At 42.2% G+C, this 22,202-nt stretch overlaps 1 protein-coding gene and 1 pseudogene across 3 annotated transcripts in view; both read right to left on the bottom strand.

Moving 5' to 3' along the window:
• GLIPR1 (GLI pathogenesis related 1) overlaps positions 1-17,520 on the bottom strand; it is a 29,790-nt gene extending 12,270 nt beyond the window's left edge. Inside the window, exons 1-4 of one of the 3 annotated variants that reach the window (XM_043561480.1) lie at positions 17,451-17,520; positions 16,505-16,653; positions 7,221-7,501; positions 5,790-6,035 (exon numbers count right to left, since the gene is read on the bottom strand). In XM_043561480.1, coding sequence (XP_043417415.1) covers positions 5,790-6,035; positions 7,221-7,412 — 438 coding nt within the window. In that variant the 5' untranslated portion in view covers positions 7,413-7,501; positions 16,505-16,653; positions 17,451-17,520. Of the gene's footprint in view, positions 1-5,789; positions 6,036-7,220; positions 7,502-15,535; positions 15,682-16,504; positions 16,744-17,450 lie in introns of those variants that run through there. The other 2 variants (XM_043561478.1, XM_043561477.1) reach the window with 2 other exon arrangements.
• LOC122472192 lies at positions 1,489-2,651 on the bottom strand (annotated as a pseudogene).
• Positions 17,521-22,202: the final 4,682 nt, after the last annotated feature.

Raw genomic sequence — 22,202 nt, 5'->3', positions numbered from 1 at the left:
AAAGCTCTCGTTTCAGGCATATTCCTAATGTGTGCTTTCATTTCTTCTAATATGGTAAAAAAACAACAACAACAACAACAACAACCTAATTATAAAAAAATAATGAGAACTGCTGATGATTGGGAATTTACTTGGTGCCAAAGTAATGTTAAGCACTTTACGTGCAACATCATGTTTAACACATCACTAAAGAAGTATTGCCTCTATTTTTATTGGTGGAAGTTGGAACGTACTTCTACTTGACCACAAAGTACTATGAGGGCAATCCATGCCCTGAGCAAAATGCTGTTTTCCCTTCTAGCAGAAGCAGGGAAAGCCTGCTTTTCTAACAAAAGCCTTTCTAACGAAAACGGCACATCTGGGGAACCTACTAGGGGCAGGTATGTCTCTCCTTTGGAGTTAACACGCCCTTCCCACCATCTTTCAAGTCTCAGTATGAGTCCATCCGACTCATTATCAGGCACTATTATCAGGAGTCTGGTAACGCTGCAACATATATAAAACCAGGTAGAGAAACTGTGAAACATGTCCCACTTTATTGGTCTGTAACAGTGTAAAAATAAGCGGCTAGCAGTTGGTGGGGGAGGTGGGGATAAAACCAAAAATGCGATCAATGGTGCCATCTAGTGGGCATTCTCAGCACTACCACACCTAAACTGCTGCCCCGCCCATACACTTAAGTCAAACCATTCTGTTACCAAATGTTATAAAGGTGAGCTGCCAGCAATAAAATATCTAATCTCCGATATTAATGTACCAAAATTCTTAGTGCGAATCTATCTCTAGTGAAGACAAAGCTAAAGTGTGGACCTCATGTGTCAAGAAATATCACATCTTTAGGAGATAATGATTGGATCTAAATCTATTATCTTTACTCTGTACAATCACCCCTCACCAGCCAAAATCTGAAAATAGCTTGTTTTTTATTAATAGAAGATGAGGATAAGTGGGCTATTATAATAGCCACTTGAGGTAATTTCTAGCAAGAATTTACAATGGCAACTGAGTAGTCTTGAATCTCCCAGTAAGATTTCTTACAAGGATGAAAACATCAAATTTTAATGTAAAGGCATCTTTAACCAAGCTGTCAAAGTGTTCTTCCTATATAATTGGTGGAAAACCAGCTCATGGAGGAGATCTAACCTTTGTTTAATGCCTAAGTAGCAGCACTTTATTATAACTTACAAACATTCCATTACTTAATCCTTACAACATACCCGATATCTGGATCCCAGCTCTTCCTCTTATTAGTTTTGTGACACTGGGCAAACAAATCCTTCTTCTTCTTTTTTTTTTTTTTTTAACTAGGTAAAAAAAACCCTTTATTTTTAATGTTTATTTTTGAGACAGAGAGAGACAGAGCATCAACAGGGGAGGGTCAGAGAGAGAGAGACACACACACAGACTCCGAAACAAGCTCCAGGCTCTGAGCTGTCAGCACAGAGCTCGACGCGGGGCTCAAACTTACAGACTGTGAGATCATGACCTGAGCTGAAGTCGGACGCCCAACCGACTGAGCCACCCAAGCACCCTGGCAAAAAAACTTTATTAACCTTGTTTCAAACTTTATTCTCAGGCCTCTTCAGCTTAATTAGCTGCCAAGAATGAATTGTGTATAAGCAAAAACTAAAAAACGCTACGCTGTCCAAGGAGCTTGGGCTTAAAAATATTAGAGATCTAGATTTTATCAGATCCATGAACAGAATTCTAAAAAGCAGTCATAGTACAAAACAGCAGCTCCCAGTAACTTCTTCAAGCTCTGTCTTCAGAGGTTGACTCTGTTCAGTTTGCTTCCTTCTTGGAAGCTTCATCAAAATTCTCCACAAGATCTAGAATTTCATTCTCCTCCTCCTCTCCGGTAGCGAGTGGTGCTTTTCTGTCCACGGACTGTGTGGGCAGAGCTTCAGCTGGTCTTCCCAAACTAGCCAGACTGCACCAAGTTGGTTTAAGATACTGGGCAGAATTTCTGTCAGCTGCTTGGTCTCAGTATGGCCTGGAATGTGAAAGTGTTTACTGCCCCAGATGCCTGAACTTTAGGCTCGTGGAAGTGGATCGCCATTCCTTGGTTTGTGAACATATTCACTTCTTCAATACCGGAGATAGCATTCAACCCTAACTTCTTTAAGGAGAACTGAAGTTTTTTATCATCTGCTGTAGCGGTTCTATGAACCACCTTCTTCTCTTTTTTTAATGTTTATTTATTTTTGAAGTGGGGGGAGAGGAGCAGAGAGAGGGAGACAGAGGATCCCGTGCAGGCTCTGTGCTGACAGCACAGAGCCCCAAGTGGGGCTCCATCTCACGAACTGAGATCATGACCTGAGCTGTAGACAGACTGAGCCATTCAGGCACCCCAGAATCACCTTCTTCTTTAGGTGGACAGTTCCTTTCCCACCAATGCATATTTATGCTTTTAGTTTGACTTGTTTCTCCTGGTTCATGATAGTTTCTCTCATCTTGTTGGAGCAGAAATGGGACCATGCAGGGGGACTAGGGTTTGTTTTCAGGAGGTCTAAGGTGGACCAGCTGAGGTTAGGTCTACACAAGTGGGCACGTAAGATGTGGGAAAACAACTTCCTAACTTCTCTGAGCCTGTTGTCTCATCTATGGATGATAGTGGTTCTCTGACAGGTTTGTGATAAGATTTGAATGGTTTCTTTTTTTTTTTTTTTTTTAATTTTTTTCAACGTTTATTTATTTTTGGGACAGAGAGAGACAGAGCATGAACGGGGGAGGGGCAGAGAGAGAGGGAGACACAGAATCGGAAACTGGCTCCAGGCTCCGAGCCATCAGCCCAGAGCCTGACGTGGGGCTCGAACTCCCGGACCGCGAGATCGTGACCTGGCTGAAGTCGGACGCTTAACCGACTACGCCACCCAGGCGCCCCTGAATGGTTTCTTTAACCATGGAGAGCTGAGTACCACACTCACTTAAAAGTGGTTGTTGCGGGGGCACCTAGATGGCTCAGTTGGTTAAACCTCTGGTTGTGATCTCATGGTTCATGGGTTCCAGCCTCCCATTTGGCTCTGTGCTGACAGCTTAGGCCCTGGAGCCTGCTTCGGATTCTGTGTCTCCCTCTCTTTCTGCCCCTCCCCTGCTTGCACTCTGTCTCTCAAAAATAAATAAATATTTTTTTTAAAAAATGGTTGCTGTGGATGCATTATGTCAGACCCAGCGGGTCCCTGGACTTCCTCTCCAGGAAAAGGCTTGCTTTTCAGAATTGGGGGTAGAATGTAGTGGTCTCTTTGCGAGAGCAGATTAGGGATCACTCAGCTTGGGCTCTGATACCTGTATGTAAGGAAATGAATTTTCTCATATCTGAAATGTTAGCTCTCCTTTTTTTGTCCTATATGGAAAGGGAACATTTACAAATAAGCCCAGCTAATTTGGGGAGGGCCATCTCTGAAATCTCAGGTCTATGTGACGGATGTAAAATCAAGTTTCCTCCTCTTGTTTTGAGTCCCTGAAAGGATGGACATGGAGTGTCTTAACTGCATGGTTCAGGAGTCTGTGGCCGATATGACAGTCTTTAGATCTTTGCATATTTGTTGTGGTGAGCTACTAGCCATGCTTCTGAAGTACAAGGCTCATTTGTACACTCTGTCTACCTTGTACCCCTTTTCAGTTTTGCCTGGAGTTCTTCTCCTTTTCTTTTTCATTTGATAAGCTCTCCATTAGTTTTCAAGAACCAAGTGATATGGCTCCTGCTGTGTGAATAACTCCTATGTCTCCATACCTCCCTTTGGCCAGATAAGTTGCTCTGCCCTCTTTGCTCACATAGCAACTTGTCAGTTTCTCCAAATTACACCAACAATGCATTGTATTACAGCCACTTACACATTGGTCTCTCCCCAAAGAAGGTCAATTCCTAAAGGTCAGGGGTCATTGCTATCTGTGTCCCTCATTCCTTGCACCACCCCATTTCTCCTCACTTTTACTTCTTGGTGATTGTACTCCTCAATTAAGTGTTAGGACTGGGGCACCTGGGCGGCCCAGTTGGTTAAGCATCCCGCTCTTGATTTTGGCTCAGGTCACCGTCTCTTGATTCATGAGTAGAGCCCCACACGGGTCTCTGTGCTGACAGGAGAGACCCTGCTTGGGATTTTCTCTCCCCCCTCTCTCTGCCCCACCCCCCACTTGTGTGCTTTCTGTCTCAAAATAAATAAACATTAAAAAAATAAAGCAGTAGGACATAAGCTATTGTTCCAGGCTCTGTTTTGCAGGAATCTGCACTAAAACATATGATCAGTGAGCGCCTTACACAGTGCCTGGCATATGATAGAAGCTTAAACACTGAATGAGAGCCCGTACCCTCAAACTGACAATTATTTTTGGAGACTTAAACAGTGCAATGTTGGGGCGCCTGGGTGGCTCAGTCGGTTAAGTGTTCGACTCTTTATCTCAGGTCAGATCATGATCTCACGGTTTCATGGGTTTAAGGCCCCTATCAGGCTGTGCTGACAGTGTGGAGCCTGCTTGGGATTCTCTCTCTCTCTGCCCCTCCCCTGCTCATGCTGTCTCTCTCTCTCAAAATAGATAAATAAACTTAAAAAAAAATTTAAACAGTTCAATGGTTAATGGTACCAGTGCCGCTTGTGGGCAAACTGGATTTAGCTTTCTTGCCTTCTAGGACTTGTGGGATTCTGATGGAATCACTTTTCTGGTTAAAATTGTTTGTAAACATAAGCCAAGATTAATTGTTTATGGGATAAGTCTAGGGGAAACCTAACTCATATTTTCAAGAAAGGGACCAATATTGCTGGTGGTTTGATAGCTCATTCTTGCCTATAATAATCTAGAGATGAAAATTTCACTGAAATCCGCCCTTCCCCTCACATCATGATAGTAAATATCTGTGCCAAACTTGTTTCATCTGTAACAACACCAGAGCGATCAGAGGCTCTATGAGGCTGAGCTGCCCTGAGACTTTTTCCAACAACATTTTGCTCTTTAAAAACACCTATTATTCCAAGTTAACTGCCTTGTTAGAAATGTTTGTACCCTCATACCTCACTTCAGTGAATTTTTGTATATAAGAAGCAGTCAGACATAGGTTCAGCACCCTTACTTATTGGCTTGACAAGGACTGCCAGGAAGAAAAGTAAATAAATGAAATGTGACCAGGATCAAGAGGCAGGATAGTAAGACAATAGACATGCTACCCTAGGGACTTGTTGACATCACTCTGCAAACATGCCTTAGGGTTAGGAAACCAAACCAACCTGAGTTAAAAAAAAAAAAATCTCAATGGGGGCAGAATAGCCACAGAATGGTTTACACAAGTTTACATGTTGGCCTCACCATTGTTTTTCTCTTCCTTGTGTGACCCATCACAGGCTCTCGGTTCATGTTTGAAGGAATAGGAGGCTATGGAATTGATGCTTCTGTCTGAGAGGCTTGTTTCTCCCAATTTTATAGACCCCAATCAACTGCCTCAAATTTTATAGAGGACGCATACCTGAAAATCCATTCACTCATAAAGTCCTCTGATTGCTCACAAATGGAACAAAGTGCCCCAGGCAGGCAGCTGTTACCAAAATACTCAAAGTCTGTCCAGATTGGTGAGCCTCACCTTTTGCGTTTAAACACATAACTAACCTCTTCAAGCACCACCCCCTCTGCTATTGAAGTCTGCTCCATTTTTTTATTTTTTTAGGTAAGCTTGTAAGCTCTACTCTCTGACATGTACAGGCACACCAGCTTACTCTATATTTTCTTAACACCAGATTCCAGTTTTCTCTTTGCCTTTGAAGAGATAGTTTCAAGAGAATACGGAGCAGGCAGATACTTACCTGAGTGTAATGGCCACAGACTTTGGTGCATTTCTGAGTCCTGAAGTCGTAGTATTGAACTTCATCGTACCAGTTTGTGATGGCTGAAGATGCAGAAAACAGGGATAGAGACCCAGCCCAGATGTTTTCTCCCAGAGAGGAGAAATTTGGATGCAGCTTGTAGCTTGAATGCAGCTGAACGTTGTGTACAAACTGACAGTTTCTTGCCCATGTTTGTGCAACTCGCGCTAGTGCTGGGTCCCAAGTCTGCAAAAAGAAACGTTAAACAGTAGGAGGGTCGAGAATGAAAATTGGGTTTTGTAAAGATCTTTCAATTACAATGAGGAAAAAGATTTGGAGAGGGATCAGTACAGACACTGGAAGATGAGGAACTGATGACCAAAGGGTTATGTGGCATCATACAGTTAATGAGAGAACAGAAAGCCCTCACCCATCACAGACAGGAATTAGACCTCTTGCTCAACCGCCAGGCACTGAAAGCTGTAAAGAGGCACCGCTGAACCTACCCCGAATCAGGAAACGTTACAGGCCACCGCACCCCCTCCCTAATTAACCACGCCCAGTCCCTTTAAAGCCTTCTTGGCTAGGCAGAAACCGTGGAGCTGGCTTTTGGACCAGAGTCTGCCTTCTCATCAGGTGGCCGGCCTCCTGAATAAAGCTTCTTTCAAAAAGAATGAAAACTGTTACCAAAAAATGTAACTGGAATGAGCAAAGTGAGAATTTGAAGGGGGGAATGAGGCATGATAATGGCGATGACTGAATAGAGAAGGGTCCTCCCTGTACGTGTGGTCTCCCAGTGTTGAATAAGGCCACTGGGAAACTTGATGATCTTGTTTTGTGGAATTTAGAATCTAAATGAGGGACACAGATCAGCATTTCACTGAGGGCCTGTTATGTGCAGAATACTTAAGGCTGTGTTTCACAGCGTATATATAATTTAATAAACACAACAGCCCCTATCCTGAGGAGCTCAGAAAGATTAAAAACCAGCTCACAGCCACAGAGCTGGCATTCAAACCCATGCCTGACTGATTCAAAATCCTATCCTTTCCTGAGATGCCATGCTGCCTTCCAGAGAAAGTCAATATGCTCTGCCAGCAACAACAGAAAAGTAAACTTAGAGATAAACAAACAAACAAAAAAAGCCCTCAAAAAATTAACAGGGAAGAAAGGGACAAAAAAAAAAAAAAAAGTAACATCTTCTGACCAGAGGAAAGGAAGCATTTAAAAGGAGTAAAATGTACTTGCTGAGCTTGCTTAGAAAAGATGAGTCAACAGAGCTAAACCGGATTCGTTTTGATCACAGATGGTGAATTTACTGCACACGTTAATCACAATGGAACAAAAAGGCATTTAGGATTAGCAAGGACTGACCTCTAAAATCAACACACGTTAGCTTACTTCTATCACGAATACTGATATTTTCCTTACCATGTATAGCATATCACTGGCTGTTGGATTCACTTCTGATCGGAACTTGTTATGAAATCGAACACAGTCTTTGATGAAATCTTCATTTTCGATACCTGGCAAACTAATTGCTGTGTTTTCATAGCTGGAAACTAAGGAAACCATCCAGGCTGTCATGGCAAGTGTGGCCCGCATGCTCAGTCTGTCTGGCATGGAGCCCTCGGAGGCTGGAAACCGGAGCCAGTGAAGGTTCTGAATGCGTGTGTGTCTCTCTCAGTTTGACAAAGCGTGGCTGATTTCAGCTTTGAGAAAATGGAAAGCAGAACTTGAGTTCATCACAAGTTTAAAGAAATGGGTTTCACCATATATGGTTTGCCGCCACTTTTGTGCTCTTAACCCTGCCGTTTCAGTGGTTCTCAGTGACACAGCACCTATTACAACATAGATATTTACGAGGCTGCATCAGACTTTCTTTCGAGTTAGGGGGGGATACTTTCAAAGGAAATTCTGGAATCTCCAGAAATAACAGTCTCAATTTTTATGGAGGTTCTGGTGGTTAAATAAAAACATATCTCTTACTTCCATAAATGTCTTGCAAAATGCTTTTCAAACTTGTTTAGAGTCATATCAGCACAGTGGTTGGAATATCTGGCTAACATCTTAACTTGACCTAGAATTCATTCACAGTGGTGTGTGTGTGTGTGTGTGTGTGTGTGTGTGTAACCATGGCAAAGAGAGGGCAGAGAGAGAGAATAGTAGAGAGAGCACTGGTCTCAATTTCAGATTTTAGTTTAAGTTCTGTTCCTCACTAGTTGCAGCTGCCTATTTACTGAATGAAGCAAATAAAACTTTTTCTAGCCCCTTAACCAGAGAGGATTTGGGAGGATCTAATGAACTAGCCAATATATTAACACATATTAAATGTCTGCACTGGGTATTCAGTTTAATAATAGGAGATAAACACGCTGCCCTCAAGAAGCTGAGAGAAGCAGGAGCTGTGGGGTGGTGACAAGCCCAGGGACAGTTGAAGGTCTGGGTGGAGGGAAGCACCAGGGGCTGAGGACTTATGGAGGATGCTTACCCCATTCTGACACGGGTTGAAATGGCTTCCTACAACAGCAGTGAGGTCTTTGCTGAGCTGGAATCAGACTGGTGTTGAAGTGAAAAAACAAATAAGGAAGTGAAGGGAATTGGAGAATAGGAACCATATATCTGCTGCAGGCAGGCTGGGTCCAAGGACCCAGAGGGTTCTTGGCTTGAGAAAGGTGGACATCAGATGTGGGTCAGCAGGAGGTGAAAGTAGAGTTGATTGAAGATAGATATATATATGGAGAGAGAGAGATTCGGACAGAGTATCCAGGAAAGGAAAAGAGCATGAGTCTCATCTTTGCTTGGGGTCTGGGGTTTTTACTGTCAATTATGGTCAGGTACATGTGTCCTCTTAGGCATCTAGGAACTGGTCAGAACCAGGACAGAGTCCGGGTGTCCTTCATAAGTCACTCATTCCCTGAAGTCATGGGTCTTGGCACCAAGGTGTTTGGAGTCAGTAGTCTTAGAGAATGTTTATGATGATCCTGCCTCATCACTCCTTAGATTTATTGTGCTGGGAGACTCCAAACATATTATTATCTCTTTGTCCCTTACAAGGAAGACATATGTAGCCTGGATGGCTCAGTCTGTAGTGAATATGACTATTGATCTCAGGGTTTTGAGTTCAAGTCTCACGTTGGGCATAGAGCCTACTTTAAAAAAACAAAGGAGAACATAGGCTATTTGCATTACAAGGCATGTGTAGAGTAGAATGTGGGTGCAGGTCCTAGCAAGAATAGAAACTGGAAAAGAAGCAAAGGAAAAAAAAATGGCTTTTTTTGTTTTTTTCCCCATGGGGTCTCTTCAGCTTCTCTGTCTCATACCCAGCTGTGAAGTTGGAAACAAAATAGAGAAAGAGCCACTGCACGTTGTCTCTCTCTACAGAGATGGTCTTCAAGTATGGCTGGTAGGAAACAAGATACCTGGTTCTCATGGAATTTAGAATCCAAATAGTGCTTTCACGACAGAGACAGCAGTAAGAGGCAGATCAGGGAGAACTTTCTGGCTTCTGCCAATGATTTGGATTTTATCACGAATCGAATGAGAAGTTATAGAAGGGTGTTTTTGTTTGTTTTTTTAGCTGTAGTTGGGGTGTGATCTGGTTTTAGAAACAATAGTGTTTTAGAAAACCAAGAGATGTGGAGAATGGAACAGGTTTGGGGGTGATTATTTTTGATGGAAACTCTTAAAAGGAAACATTATAGAACTCTGAGGTGAATGTATTGCCCACCCCCGATAACCTCACAAAATACTCATAAATAATCTCAATTGTGTCCAGGCTGCCTAATTGGTACCAGCATTTCTTTCCATTATATTGACCTAAGACTTCTTGTCTAGGGCTCAGAGGTAACCTTTTGATCAAGGTAGTCAACAGTGAGACATTCCTGCAGCTTGAGGTGAGATGCAGGCCTGGGACTGCTTCCCACCTTCTTCTGAGTCTCTGTGAGCTAGATTGTCTGAGTTTTGAACACCAGAACAAGAAAAATGCGACCTTGCAAACAAGGAAATTTAGTGACATTTTGTGATTGCTTGAGCAATCCCCATTGCACACATACAACTCCCAAGAATAAGCAACATTATCTTGGTATTGAAAAGAACTAATCAATTTTTTCTCTAATTTCTTGAAAATAACAAGCAAAAGGGAATGTCTGCCCTTAGAGACTCTTTTTACATTATTATGCCAGGCAAATTAGCTCTTCTGAGCTACAACCCTCAACACTTCTTAATTTCCACAAACAAAAAGGTCTCCACAACAAAAGCCCACAGAAGAGGGTTTGCTCAGAACAGGAACTTTTAGCAAGGAGCAAATGCAAGCCTCTGCTTCTTTTCAAGAAGGCTTACAACTTGGCTGAGTCTTTCCTGTTCTTACCCTGGTCTTTGCCATGGTGTCCTTGAAAAGTACGCATGTGTGTTAAGAAAGAAACTTGTTTTCAGTGTTAATCTCTCTGAATGGTGGCAGTTTAGATTTTTTCTTTACTTCCCTCCTCTTCTTTATTGTGGAATTTTTTTTTTTTTACAGTAAGCATATAGTAATCGGAAAAAAAAACATCCTAGAACTATTTTTATTTTGGAGAACCATGGGATCTTTATAACCGTACACAAATTAACTCATATACACTGCTGATAAAGGCTTGCATAGATAAAATGCTAAAGGATTATCGAGTATCCCTGTACTTTTTGTTTGAAGAGGCCTCAAACAAATGGAAGTTGAGGAGGGTAACCAGTCATTGTTCACGATGTCATGAGGAGGCCACTAAGGTGTAGATCATTCACAGGGCTATGAGAAAGACAAAAAAGATTAATAAGCGGAGAGCTCCAATAATCCAAATAAATTGAGGTCATGGAACCAGTTGGTTGGATTTAACCATTTCACATTGTCAGATAACTCCTGTTCAACTTGTATCTGTGTTTCCTGTTGAATATCTAATGGTTTTGATGCAGCTGGGAAGACAGAGCATTAATCTCAGATTGTAAATTGGGGGAAGAAGCTCCTTGCAGGTGTTTTTTCACTAACTCCCAGGAGTGTTGAGACATATTATATTGTAAGGGAGTGACACAAATTTTGTCATGTCGCTGGTCACATTGTATACTTTGATGATCAACAAGTGCCTGTTGGTGGTCCCCCATGCATTCGAGAGCTGCTTCAGCAGCTTGTTGTCTCTGCCTAATACTGTTAGCAACCTGCCTTTGAGTAGTCATTGCCTTGGTGATATCAGTCATTACGTGATTGACTACTTTAGCATTGTGGATAAACTTTGTCAGGGAGACCTAGGCAACAGAGGCTATGGTTAAGATGACAACCGATGAGATAAGGAAGGCAATGAGCCATCCAACAAATCTTTTAGGTCTCCACTTAGAAATGGCTTGGGCTAATTCAGCAATACCGTTGCACCCTTCCCAGGGCCCTGTTAGATTTACCGGCAACCAAATTTGAGGCTATCCTTTTAAGATAAACATAGGCAAGACAGAAAGTTTGGTGATGTTATAATGGCTGCTACAGGCTGTGTACCAAGCCAGAGGAGGTACTTCAAAAACAATATGGGTTGTCGAATCTTGTATTAACCGGCTTAGTGGAAATTATGAAAACATAGGGATGAGGTGTACAGATCATGACGCTGTCTGAGACAATCTGTGTGAGATTCATATGAAAGGTACCATTACTATTAGCAAAATGCCTGTGAGGGAGATGGCATAACAAAACGGGAAGGCTAAGACGCTGTAAGTTGTGATGCCACAGGTTATGTGAACTTGTTTTCAATTCTTAATGTTGGCCCTGAAAGTCCACCATCAGTGCAAAGGATGGAGAAGTTGCGAGGTTCTGAAAACCCAATTGGTTTGCCCACTGAGGTTGTGTCCTTTAGGACCCTAGTTAATGAGAGTAAGATTTTGAAAAAAATCCTCTTTATGGGCAAGGGAGGTCCGGCAGGGCTGCTAGATGACTGAAGAGCCACAAGGGGACCATATCTTCTTTATGTGGCAATGATCAGTGGGGAGGAGTGGATGAGACTCCTTGGTGGAGGTGGATGTAGCGAAGGAGGCTACTGAAATGAATGTCAAATTTGCCTTGTGGTCCTGTGTTTTAGGCACGTGGTGAAGATACATCTGTGCTGTGATTTTTAAACATCCAGAAGGTTTTCAAACATCCAGGTTACACAAAAAGGAGGGAAATGTGATGATGATGTGGGGCAAGCTGACAGCAAAGCACAGGCTAACATCACCCCATCCACCCCTAGGTGGATTATGTGTGATATTCCTTGGACACTCCTGGCTACTCAAGAACAGAGAAAAGAGGTTTAAGTACTTGCCATGGTGATGTGGGAGACTAAGACAAATGAAAAATTAAATTTCTTTACTGCCTACAGCCCATTGACAAGTCCTTGAAACTGGCAGAGTGACTTCCCTCTAGGAGCTCAGCTGCCTCAATGATGACACTTGCTAGGGGTAAAAGGGAATCTTAGCTTAACATTATCCTGACATCCAGGATCCCGTAAGTCTACTTTGACATATAAAAATTCCTTTAGAAACTTCCTTTATCTCAACTGCCCCAAGATAGATGCTGGCAATCATACTCCAAGCTTATGGCCCCCAATACACATCTGAAGGGTCTCATGACTGAGGTTTTACTAAACAGTAATAAATGGAGTTTCCCTAGCAACAGCTAGCCCCTCAAAGTCCTGGAAACCTTGCTTCCAAGATTCCTCAGAGACTTACTCTATCCCTGACCCCCGCCCAACCTGAGGGTATGTAATGAGTTACCCATCATGACCCCACGCAGCTCTTCTGCCCACGGGTCCTGTCCCCGTGCTTTAATAAAATCACTTTTTGCACCAAAGACTTCAAGAATTCTTTCTTGGCCGTCAGCTCCAGACCACCCTACCATCATCCCAAAACTTCATTAAGGACACAAAAGGAACAGAAGTATTCAGCTTTAACCAATCTCTCCATTTAGTAAGAGGGCCTTTTGGCAGAAGCCAGATGCCTCCAGTCCAAAAAGAATCATTACTGGTTAGTGGACGGTCTGCATCCCACCATGTAAACAGCTGAAAGAAAGGGGGGTCTATGATATGAACCCAATACAGTGATGAAAAAGCAGTAGTGGTCCGGATAAAGAAAAAGATTCAGCAAATCATTACGTTAGCCGAGTTTTGAGAAACTACAGCTAAATATGCTAAAAACCTGTTTTCTGGGGTTGGTGGCACTCAGACACAGCCTATGACCTCACTGACATGTTGATCAAGCTTCTTAAGTTGTTCCCAGGTGACATCATTTGCCTTGGTCGTTTGTGGGCATGGTCTCCCCTTACAAAGACAAATCGGCCATCTGAGGAAGCGGGTTGAAAGGCTGATCCTTCTAAATCATGGTATGGTTTGATCAGATGGGCACGTGCCCAGTGTGGTCCTGATGGGAGAACACATGCATGTCCCCATCCCCATGTTATCAGTTCATAGGGTCCTTTCCATGAATTATTGCCTCGTGTATCTTTAAGTAGCACTTAGGCTCTGATACTTGAGCCAGGAGATGTGGCGCAAAATGCCATTCAGCAGCTGTGAGGCCATGGGAATCACAATTTAAAAAATTTAGAGTGTGTAAGGCTTTATACAGTGAATTCCAAGGTGGGGGGTCATTGTGCAGTTTCACCCTTTTTTGTTTGTGAAGCAGTTTTTTTTTTTTTAATTTAATGTTTATTTATTTTGAGAGAAAGAGAGAGGGAGAGACAGAGTGTAAGTATAGGAGGGTCAGAGAGAGGGAGACACAGAATCCAAAGCAGGCTATAGGCTCCTAGCTGTCAGCACAGAGACAGACATGGGGCTCGAACCCACAAACCATGAGATCATGACCTGAGCTGAAATTGAACGTTTAACTGATCGAATCACCCAGGTGCACCTGTGAAGCATTTGTTTTAAAGTGGCATGTGGACATTCTATAATAGCTTGTCCAATAGAGTTATATGGTTATTAGCAAAACTTAGCTCCTTTAACATTGAGAAGTTTTAACTAAATAAAGACCTGAAAAAGACAAAACATAAGCTTTGGTTTTCCCAGCAGACAAAAGAGAAAAAAAACGAACAACTTTGTTTACATTTTCTTATCAAGAGCAGATCAACAGTCCAAGAAAACTTAGTCTCTTGAACACAGAGAAAAGCAGAATTTGAATCTTATACCAGTGTACTTTTAAAATCTATTCATTTCAACGTTAGTCCATCCTGACCACACATAAAATTCCTTTCCAAAGATTTCCCTTCACGAACCTTCTACAACTTTCCTTTGCATTCAGATTTTGTCCCAAGCCATTTCTCTGCCAACAACCAGGCTCATTTAGGACAAAATTACTTTCTTTTACCTTCAACAAAAAAATGTATTTCCATTCTTTAATCTTTCTTACATATCTCCTACTTTTCTACATATGGAATTGCTTTCCTTATTTCCATCAGTCTTTAGTACACTTAGCAGAATTTTAGCTCTTAGAAACCTTAGTCTCCAATGAAAACTTCGTAACTGATGAGGGAGTGTGGGGCAAGCTGAGGGTAAAATACAGCCTGGCACACACACTCCCCTCCCCCACCCCCCGCCCCAGGTGTAATATGTGTGATATTCCTTTGACATTCCTGGCTACCCAAGAACAAAGGAAAGGGGTTGAAGTGCTTGCCATGCTGATGTGAGAAACTAAGGTAAATGAAAAATTAAATTCCCTTACTGCCTACTGCCCATTCACAAGTCCTTGAAACTGTCAGAGTGACATCTCTCTAGGAGCTCAGCTGACTCAATGATGACACTTTGCTGGGGGCAAAAGAGAACCTTAGGTTAACAGTGTCCCAAACGGGAGGATCCTGTAAATCTACTTCCTGTATCTCAACTGCCCCAAAATATATGCTGGCAATCATACTCCAAGCTTATGGTCCCCTGATATACATCTGAAGGGTCTCATAACTAAGGTGATATTAAACTGTAATTAGTGGAGTTTCCCTAGCAACAGCTAGCCCCTCAAGGTCCTGGAAACCTTGCTTCCAAAATTCCGTACAGACTTACTCTATCCCTGACCCCCTCCCAATCTGAGGGTATATAATGAATTACCTGTCAAACCCCAGTGCAGCTCTTCCTGCCCATGGGTCCTGTCCCCATGCTTTAATAAAATAACCTTTTTGCATCAAAGAGGTGTTCAAGAATTCTTTCTTGACTCTCGGCTCTAGACCACCCCATTATCACCCCAAAACTTCATCAGTAACCAATTGAGAACTGTTATATCAGAATCTTTTTCAGATGGTAAGTTTATCAAGTGAGCGTAATGCAGGTTTTCCATAGTAAAATTTTAATAAAGTATGAAGCATGTTTATCAGACCCAAATAGTCTTAGTTTCTCTGCAATAAGTCAAAAGCACAAACCTACATCTGGTCATCAGTGCTTTAGCCTTTTATCTCATTAGATAGCCAATGAATTCAATCCCATTTATTGTGCAAACAAAACTTTAATGTCTGGTTACCAAGGACTGAAAGCTATCTCCACAATTACCCATGACAACTTTGAGACAGACAAAATTAACCATTATTTTAAGTCATCCTTTTGCTAAGAAATTGCAACAGAGATAACACAAGCTTATTTGACTTTCAGCAAACCTAGATAGAATAAATTCCATATTTAATGCTGATAAACAGGTCTATCAAAACCCAACAAACTTAAATTATCTTAAACACTGAATACGGTTTACTTGGGTCCACTTAAGACAATTTGTTCTCCATGGTTAATTTTTACCTGGAATGCTGGTGGGGAATATGAAGTGGGGGGGCCCAAGGGGGTGCTCTTTGCTCCCGGACAGGAGGGTAGGAGGAGGAACTAGTGGTGCCTGAGGCACTGAGGGTGGGATAGGAACCAGTTATGCAGGGGCCGCACCCCAGATGCTGCAGAAACAGAAGGGGGAGGGGAAGGATGAGTCAGTGAGGTTTGGCCAAGAAGCCTGGAAGCAGATAAATGCCCAGAGAGCAGAGAAAGACGTCTCTGGGTCCTAAAGCCTGTCAGCTCAGAGGAGCAGACGCCAGGTTTTGTTTTGTTTTGTTTTGTTTTCCATCAACTGGTGGAATTAGGCAATCCATGTCAGGCCAGAGAAGACAGGGAATTTCCCCGAACCAAATGGGGTTTCAGCAGCTGCTTGGAGATATTCCTTAAAGTCCCTGTCCTGAGGTACACTAACCACAGTTGGCTCCAATTATCATAGTCATTAACCAGGGAAATGAATGAATGAATGAATGAATGGGAGGAGTAGGCACAGAAGGGGCGGTGGAGGGGTCATCATCCATAGTAGGAGGTGTCGTAGGAGAGGTGGGTGTTAGGCTTTCTTTCTTAATTTGTTCCTTCTCTGGAGATACACGTAAGTGACATAATGCTGTACGGACTAAACTCCAGGTCACTAAAATGGAATCAGGAAGCTTCTCTCCTTTTTCAAGTTTTCTTGTTAGATTTTTTCCCACTAACTCCCATAGATCTAAAACAACTGTACCATGGTTGAGGAACCAGGAACGGGCATCTCTTATTGCTCATAACAATTTACTTAATTGATCTTTTGTAACCATACAATGAGCCGCCTTTAAAAGCTGCTGTAAAGTTTTTAAATATAATAGCTGTTCCTTTGGCATTTTTTGGCCCATGGTAGAGAAAGAGAAAAATACTCTCATTGAAAACTAGACACGTTGGCAGCTATCCCAAGCGGGTACTGCTGTCCCTTACCGTGATGTGGTCTGTCAGAAGTCTGGACAATTTCACTTTCTTTGCCTGAATGTGTCCATTCTGCCTCCTGAAAATCTTCCTCTCAAGTCTATCACTATTGCGTCAGTGTCACCAGTTGTGGATTCGGCTTCCGGCTTTGTCCAGCAAAGCTGAGGAGAGCAGAAAGGACTACTCAAAACTCCATTCAAGTCAAGAGAGGTGAGAGGGAGGCTAAGGGAAGTTTCCCCCAGCTGCTCCCAAGCTCCCGTATTCATTGAGTCTGCCTTTAGGGAAACATTGCACAATACATCAGTGGGCTACGTGCCAGTAAGAATGTATAGAAAGCGTGCAGAAAAACAAGGCAGGATAAAATATCCCATGAGATAACATGGTCTAAGGAATTTATGAACACAGGCAGGACCTAACCCATAGATATACATTAACTAACAAGTAGATATACACTAACTAGATAAGCAAAGCAAGGCCGCTGTTTTCAGCAAGGCCAAAAAGCAGTTTTCTGCTTTGCAATGCGTTACCTGTAATCTTCTAACCCAGGACATTGCTCTTTGATTTCCCTGACACGCTGAGAGCATGGAGCCTGTTTGGGATTCTCTGTCTCCCCTTCTCTCTGCTCCTCCCCCACTCATGCTGCCTGTCTCTCTCAATATAAATAAATAGAATTGGCCATCATTTTAAGTCTTTTTGCTAACAAACTGCAACAGAGATGACACGAGCTTATTTGACCTTTAGTAAGCCTAGGTAATAAAACGACATTGAGGCACTAAGGCAGCCGCGAGGAAGGTCATGCTCTGCATGTTTCAGGTGTTTATCAGTGGGCTGCAATCTGCAAGGAGATTTATTTAAGTTACATCTCTCTAGCCTTTGTTTTCCTCGTCATTCCCCCTTCCCCCCTCCCTCCTCCTCTATTTCCCCCTTTCCTTTCAATCATCTTCTCCACAGTTGTTACCATCATCTTTGCTTTCTGTTTTTGTTTCTCCTCATCCTGAAAGGGCGGCCTACACCGGCGGACTCCATCTTGTTCTGTGTCCTTCACCTAGACCACGCCTCCTCCCCTTGAGTAACCTCCCGCTCACCTGTTCACACTTCCTAATCAAAACACGCCCAGCGACCTGCGTAACAGGACTCCGACCCTTCCCCAGCCAATCAGCTGAGGCCACAGCCATTACCTCACCAACTGCCCCTAGACCCCTATAAAACCTTTGTGCTTTTGAAACTCACTCTCTCTCCCCGGTATCTCACCGCTGCGTCGGTGCAGGTAGTGGATTGAGCTCGAGCTAGCTCGAATAAAGGCTCTTTTGCTTTTGCCTTGGACTCAGCTCCCTGGCGGCATTTGGGGATCACGAATTCTGGGCATAACAATCCCTCTTTACAAATATCTTTTGTGCCTCCCTGAGCAATCCTTCTATTTGCTTCTCATTCCATCCATCCATCTTCTGCACTTTCTGGCAATATCAGGCCAACTTCTAGTGACAAAATTAACCTTCAGGAGACCCTGCCCAATAGGTTCTCTGAATGTAGAGGCCTGAATATTTCCTCATTTGATCCCTAAGCCTCTGTAAGACAGTAGTTGGGGTTTCCTCCTTCTCTTGCTATATCTCAAAAGCTTTGGTGACATCCTGATATCTTGGAGCTGATTCCCTGACCCCTTTATTAGCTCTCTTAGATCCGGCATCCTAACCCTGTCCCCAGGATCATGGTCGTCCCAACCAGGTCTACAACCAGCTTTGTTGAGCTCGCCTAACACCCAGGCTGGGTGAGTGCTCTCTTTCCCAAATAGACATTGCAGCCCTCACGATAATTCCTCTTTCCTCTTCAGTAAATAAGATATTTGTGATAAACATCAGCTCAGCCCAAGAATAAACATTAGGTCCCCAGAACTGATCAACCTGATCTGCCAAGCCCAACAGAGCTTCCAACAGTGGTTTTATTTCCTTCTTGAAATTCCTTACCTCAGAACTGGTGAGGGGGGCACTGACAAAGCCAATTTCTACCTGTCCCAAAGGGACCTCCCTTAATGAGAATAACCTAGAACCCTTTCCTGAGCCCCTGGAGGGAAGAGGAAAGTTCTCTATGTCCTTCCCACGTTGTTCCAGTTCCTTCCTCAGATTTGGACACAAACCAGTAGACAAGGAGCGTCCTCCCAGTACTGTAGCATTTGTCCCAGTGGACTATCTGGGGGAATCTGAAGAGTCCCCACCTCTTTCTGGGTGTCTCTTCCCTTACCCCTAATACTAGAATTTCTGTTCCCCATCCTTGACCAGGCTAGTTCCTGCTTCTGAGTTTCCCTGGGATGTTCAACCACCCTTAATGGAGGTTTCCTGAACTCTCCAGAACCCACTTCGTCTGTCTCCAGATGTTTCCCTTACAGGAGAAGGGAACCTTGGATCAAGACTCAACATTCCCTTTGTATCTAGGATACTCAAGACTCAGCATTCACTTTATATCTAGGATACGTCTCAGTCACACACACTCAGCCTCTGAGGATTTCCAGACTCCCAAGGTAACACTTATAGGCTAACTTGCCTACCTTAGTCCCTGCACAGAATTACCAGGTCGCTGCCATAGGCTACACCCAGCATCACTTCTTCTATCTCCATAGGTAAAAAAAGTTCTTGAGTTCCACGAATCCCCCAAGGGCCAGGGGCCCTCCCGCAAAAAGGCCACCCAAACTGAGGTGGGACACGTCTGCCCTCTCACAAGAGGACCTGGACCCTGCCTGCTGACGTGAATCTTGGCCAAGCCCCCAAATTGCCAGAAATAAGCCCCCTGTTATAGGTGGGGAGTGGATAGAAACCTGAGACAAAGTAGAGGCGCTTGTTTCAAGGTGTGTGAGAGCATGAAGTTCCTACGCCAGTGACTAGGGAGCTGGGTAAAGCCATTTCCACCTCTCAGGTACCAGTGCATGGGCACACGTACACCGATCCACCTCAGTGAGCTAAGTAGCGCCACCTAGTGGAGAACAGAACCATTACACTAAGCCCTGCCTAACAGTGCCCTCTAAGCACACCCCCCAGAAGACCATTGCAAGTCACTCTACCTGCTTAGTATATGGACCATAGAGTGCTTCATATTTTCAGTTCTAGGAGAAACTGGATGTAACCATTCACGTTTCATTCTGCTCACACTGGTTCGATTATTTGTTCATTTTCTTTGCTTCTGTATTTGCTTAAAGTTTTCTTTTTTCATTCTTTCTTTTCTTTCTCTTTCTTAGTTAAAAAAATTTTATTTTTTTACTTTATTTTTTATTTTTAATTTTTTATTCTATTTCATTTATTTTATTCTGTAATTTAAAACATTTTTTTTAAAGAGGTTAGAATGGGAGAGAGCCAAAGCATAAGAGACTGTTAAAAACTGAGAACAAACTGAGGGTTGATGGGGGGTGGGAGGGAGGAGAGGGTGGGTGATGGGTATTGAGGAGGGCACCTTTTGGGATGAGCACTGGGTGTTGTATGGAAACCAATTTGTCAATAAATTTCATAAAAAAATAAAATAAAATAAAACATTTTTTTCTTACTGTTTTTTCTTCTTTCCTTTCTCTTTCTTCTCTCTTCTGTCAAGCCTCTTTCAACAAGCAGACCAAAACATACCTGGGATCCAGCTTCCTTTATTTGATTTTTTGTTTTATTTTTAATTTTTTAATTTTAATTTTTAATTTTATTATTTTTTCTTCCTCCAAAATGACAAAATGAAGGAATTCACCCCAAAAGAAAGAACAGGAAGAAATGAAAGCCAGGGACTTAATCAACACAGATATAAAATGTCTGAACTAGAATTTAGAACCACAATAATAAGAATACTAGCTTGCATTGAAAAAAACATAGAAGACACCAGAGAATCCCTTTGGGTGGAGATTAAAGAAATAAAATCTAGCCAGGCTGAAATTAAAAATGCTATAACTGTGATGCAATCTCGACTGGATGCCATGATGGTAAGGCTGGACAAAGCAGAGCAGCGAATGAGTGATATAGAAGAAAAAAATATGGAGAATAATGAAGCAGAAAAAAAGAGGGAGACATAGGTTACAGATCACGATACAAGACTTAGAGAACTCAGTAACTTATTAAAAAAATAACATCCAAATTATAGGAGTCCCAGAAGGTGAAGAGAGAGAAAAAAGAAGCAGAAGATTTATGTGAGCAAATTATATCAGAAAACTTTCCTAATCTGAGGAAGGGCACAGACATCAAAATGCAAGAAGCACAGAGAACTCCCATTAGATTCAACAAAAACCAACCATCACCAAGGCATATCATAGTAAATTCACAAAATATACATACAAGGAAAGAATTATGAAAGCAGCAAGGGGAAAAAGACTTTAACCTATAAGGGAAGACAGATCAAGCTCACAGCAGACCTATTCACAGAAACTTGAGAGGGCAGAAAAGGAGTGGCAGGATATATTCAACGTGCTGAATTGGAAAAATATGTAGCCAATAATTCTTCATCCAGCAAGTCTGTCATTCAAAATAGAAGGAGAGAAAAAATTTCCCAGAAAAACAAAAACTAAAAGAGATCATGACCACTAAACCAGCCCTGTAAGAAATTTTAAGGGGAACTCTTTGAGTGGAGAAAAGACAAAATTAAACAAAACAAAACCAAAAGCAACAAAGACTAGAAAGGACCTGAAAACACCACCAAAAACACCAACTCTACAGGCAACACAATGGCACTAAATTCATACATTTCAGTACTCACTCTAAATGTCAATGGACAAAATCCTCCAATCAAAAGACATATGGTATCAGAATGGAAAAGAAAACAACACCATCCATATGCTGCTTACAAGAGACTCATTTTAGACTTAAAGACACCTGAAGATTGAAAGTAAGGGGATGGAGAACCATTTATCATCCCAATGGTCATCTAAAGAAAGCTGGAGTAGTCATACTTATATCAGACAAACTATATTTTACAATAAAGACTGTAACAAGAGATGAAGAAGGGCATTATATCATAATTAAGGGGACTATCCACCAAGAAGATCTAACAATTGTAAATATTTATGCCTCCAACATGGAATCCCAAATTTACAAATCAATCAATAACAAACATAAAGAAACTCATTGATAATAATACCATAATAGTAGGGAACTTCAACATCCTGGTTACAACAATGGACAGATCATGTAAGCAGAAAATCAACAAGGAAACAATGGCTTTGAATGACACACTGGACCAGATGGATTTAACAGATATTTTCAGAACATTTTATCCTAAAGCAGCATAATACACATTCTTCTCTAGTGCACATGGAACATTCTCCAAAATAGATCACATACTAGGTCACAAATCAGCCCTCAACAAGTATAAAAAGATTGAGATCATACCTTGCATATTTTCAGACCACAATGCTATGAAACTTTAAAAAATTTGGAAATACCATGAATACTTGGAGATAAAAGAACTTCCTACTAAAGAATGAATGGGTTAACCAAGAAATTAAAGAGGAAATTAAAAAGTACATGGAAGCCAATGAAAATGGAAACACAACAGCCCAAAACCTCTAGATGCAGCAAAAGCAGTCATAAGAGGGAAGTATATAGCAATCTAGGCCTTCCTAAAGAAGGAAGATAGGTCTCAAATACACAACCTAACCTTACACCTAAAAGAACTGGAGAAAGATCAGCAAACAAAGCCCCAAATCAGCATAAGAAGGGAAATAATAAAGATTAGAGCTGAAATCAATGATACCAAAATC

This window comes from Prionailurus bengalensis, chromosome B4 (genome assembly GCF_016509475.1).
Source record: "Prionailurus bengalensis isolate Pbe53 chromosome B4, Fcat_Pben_1.1_paternal_pri, whole genome shotgun sequence".
NCBI lineage: Eukaryota > Metazoa > Chordata > Mammalia > Carnivora > Felidae > Prionailurus > Prionailurus bengalensis.
This window is presented reverse-complemented; position numbering and strand designations above follow the sequence as displayed.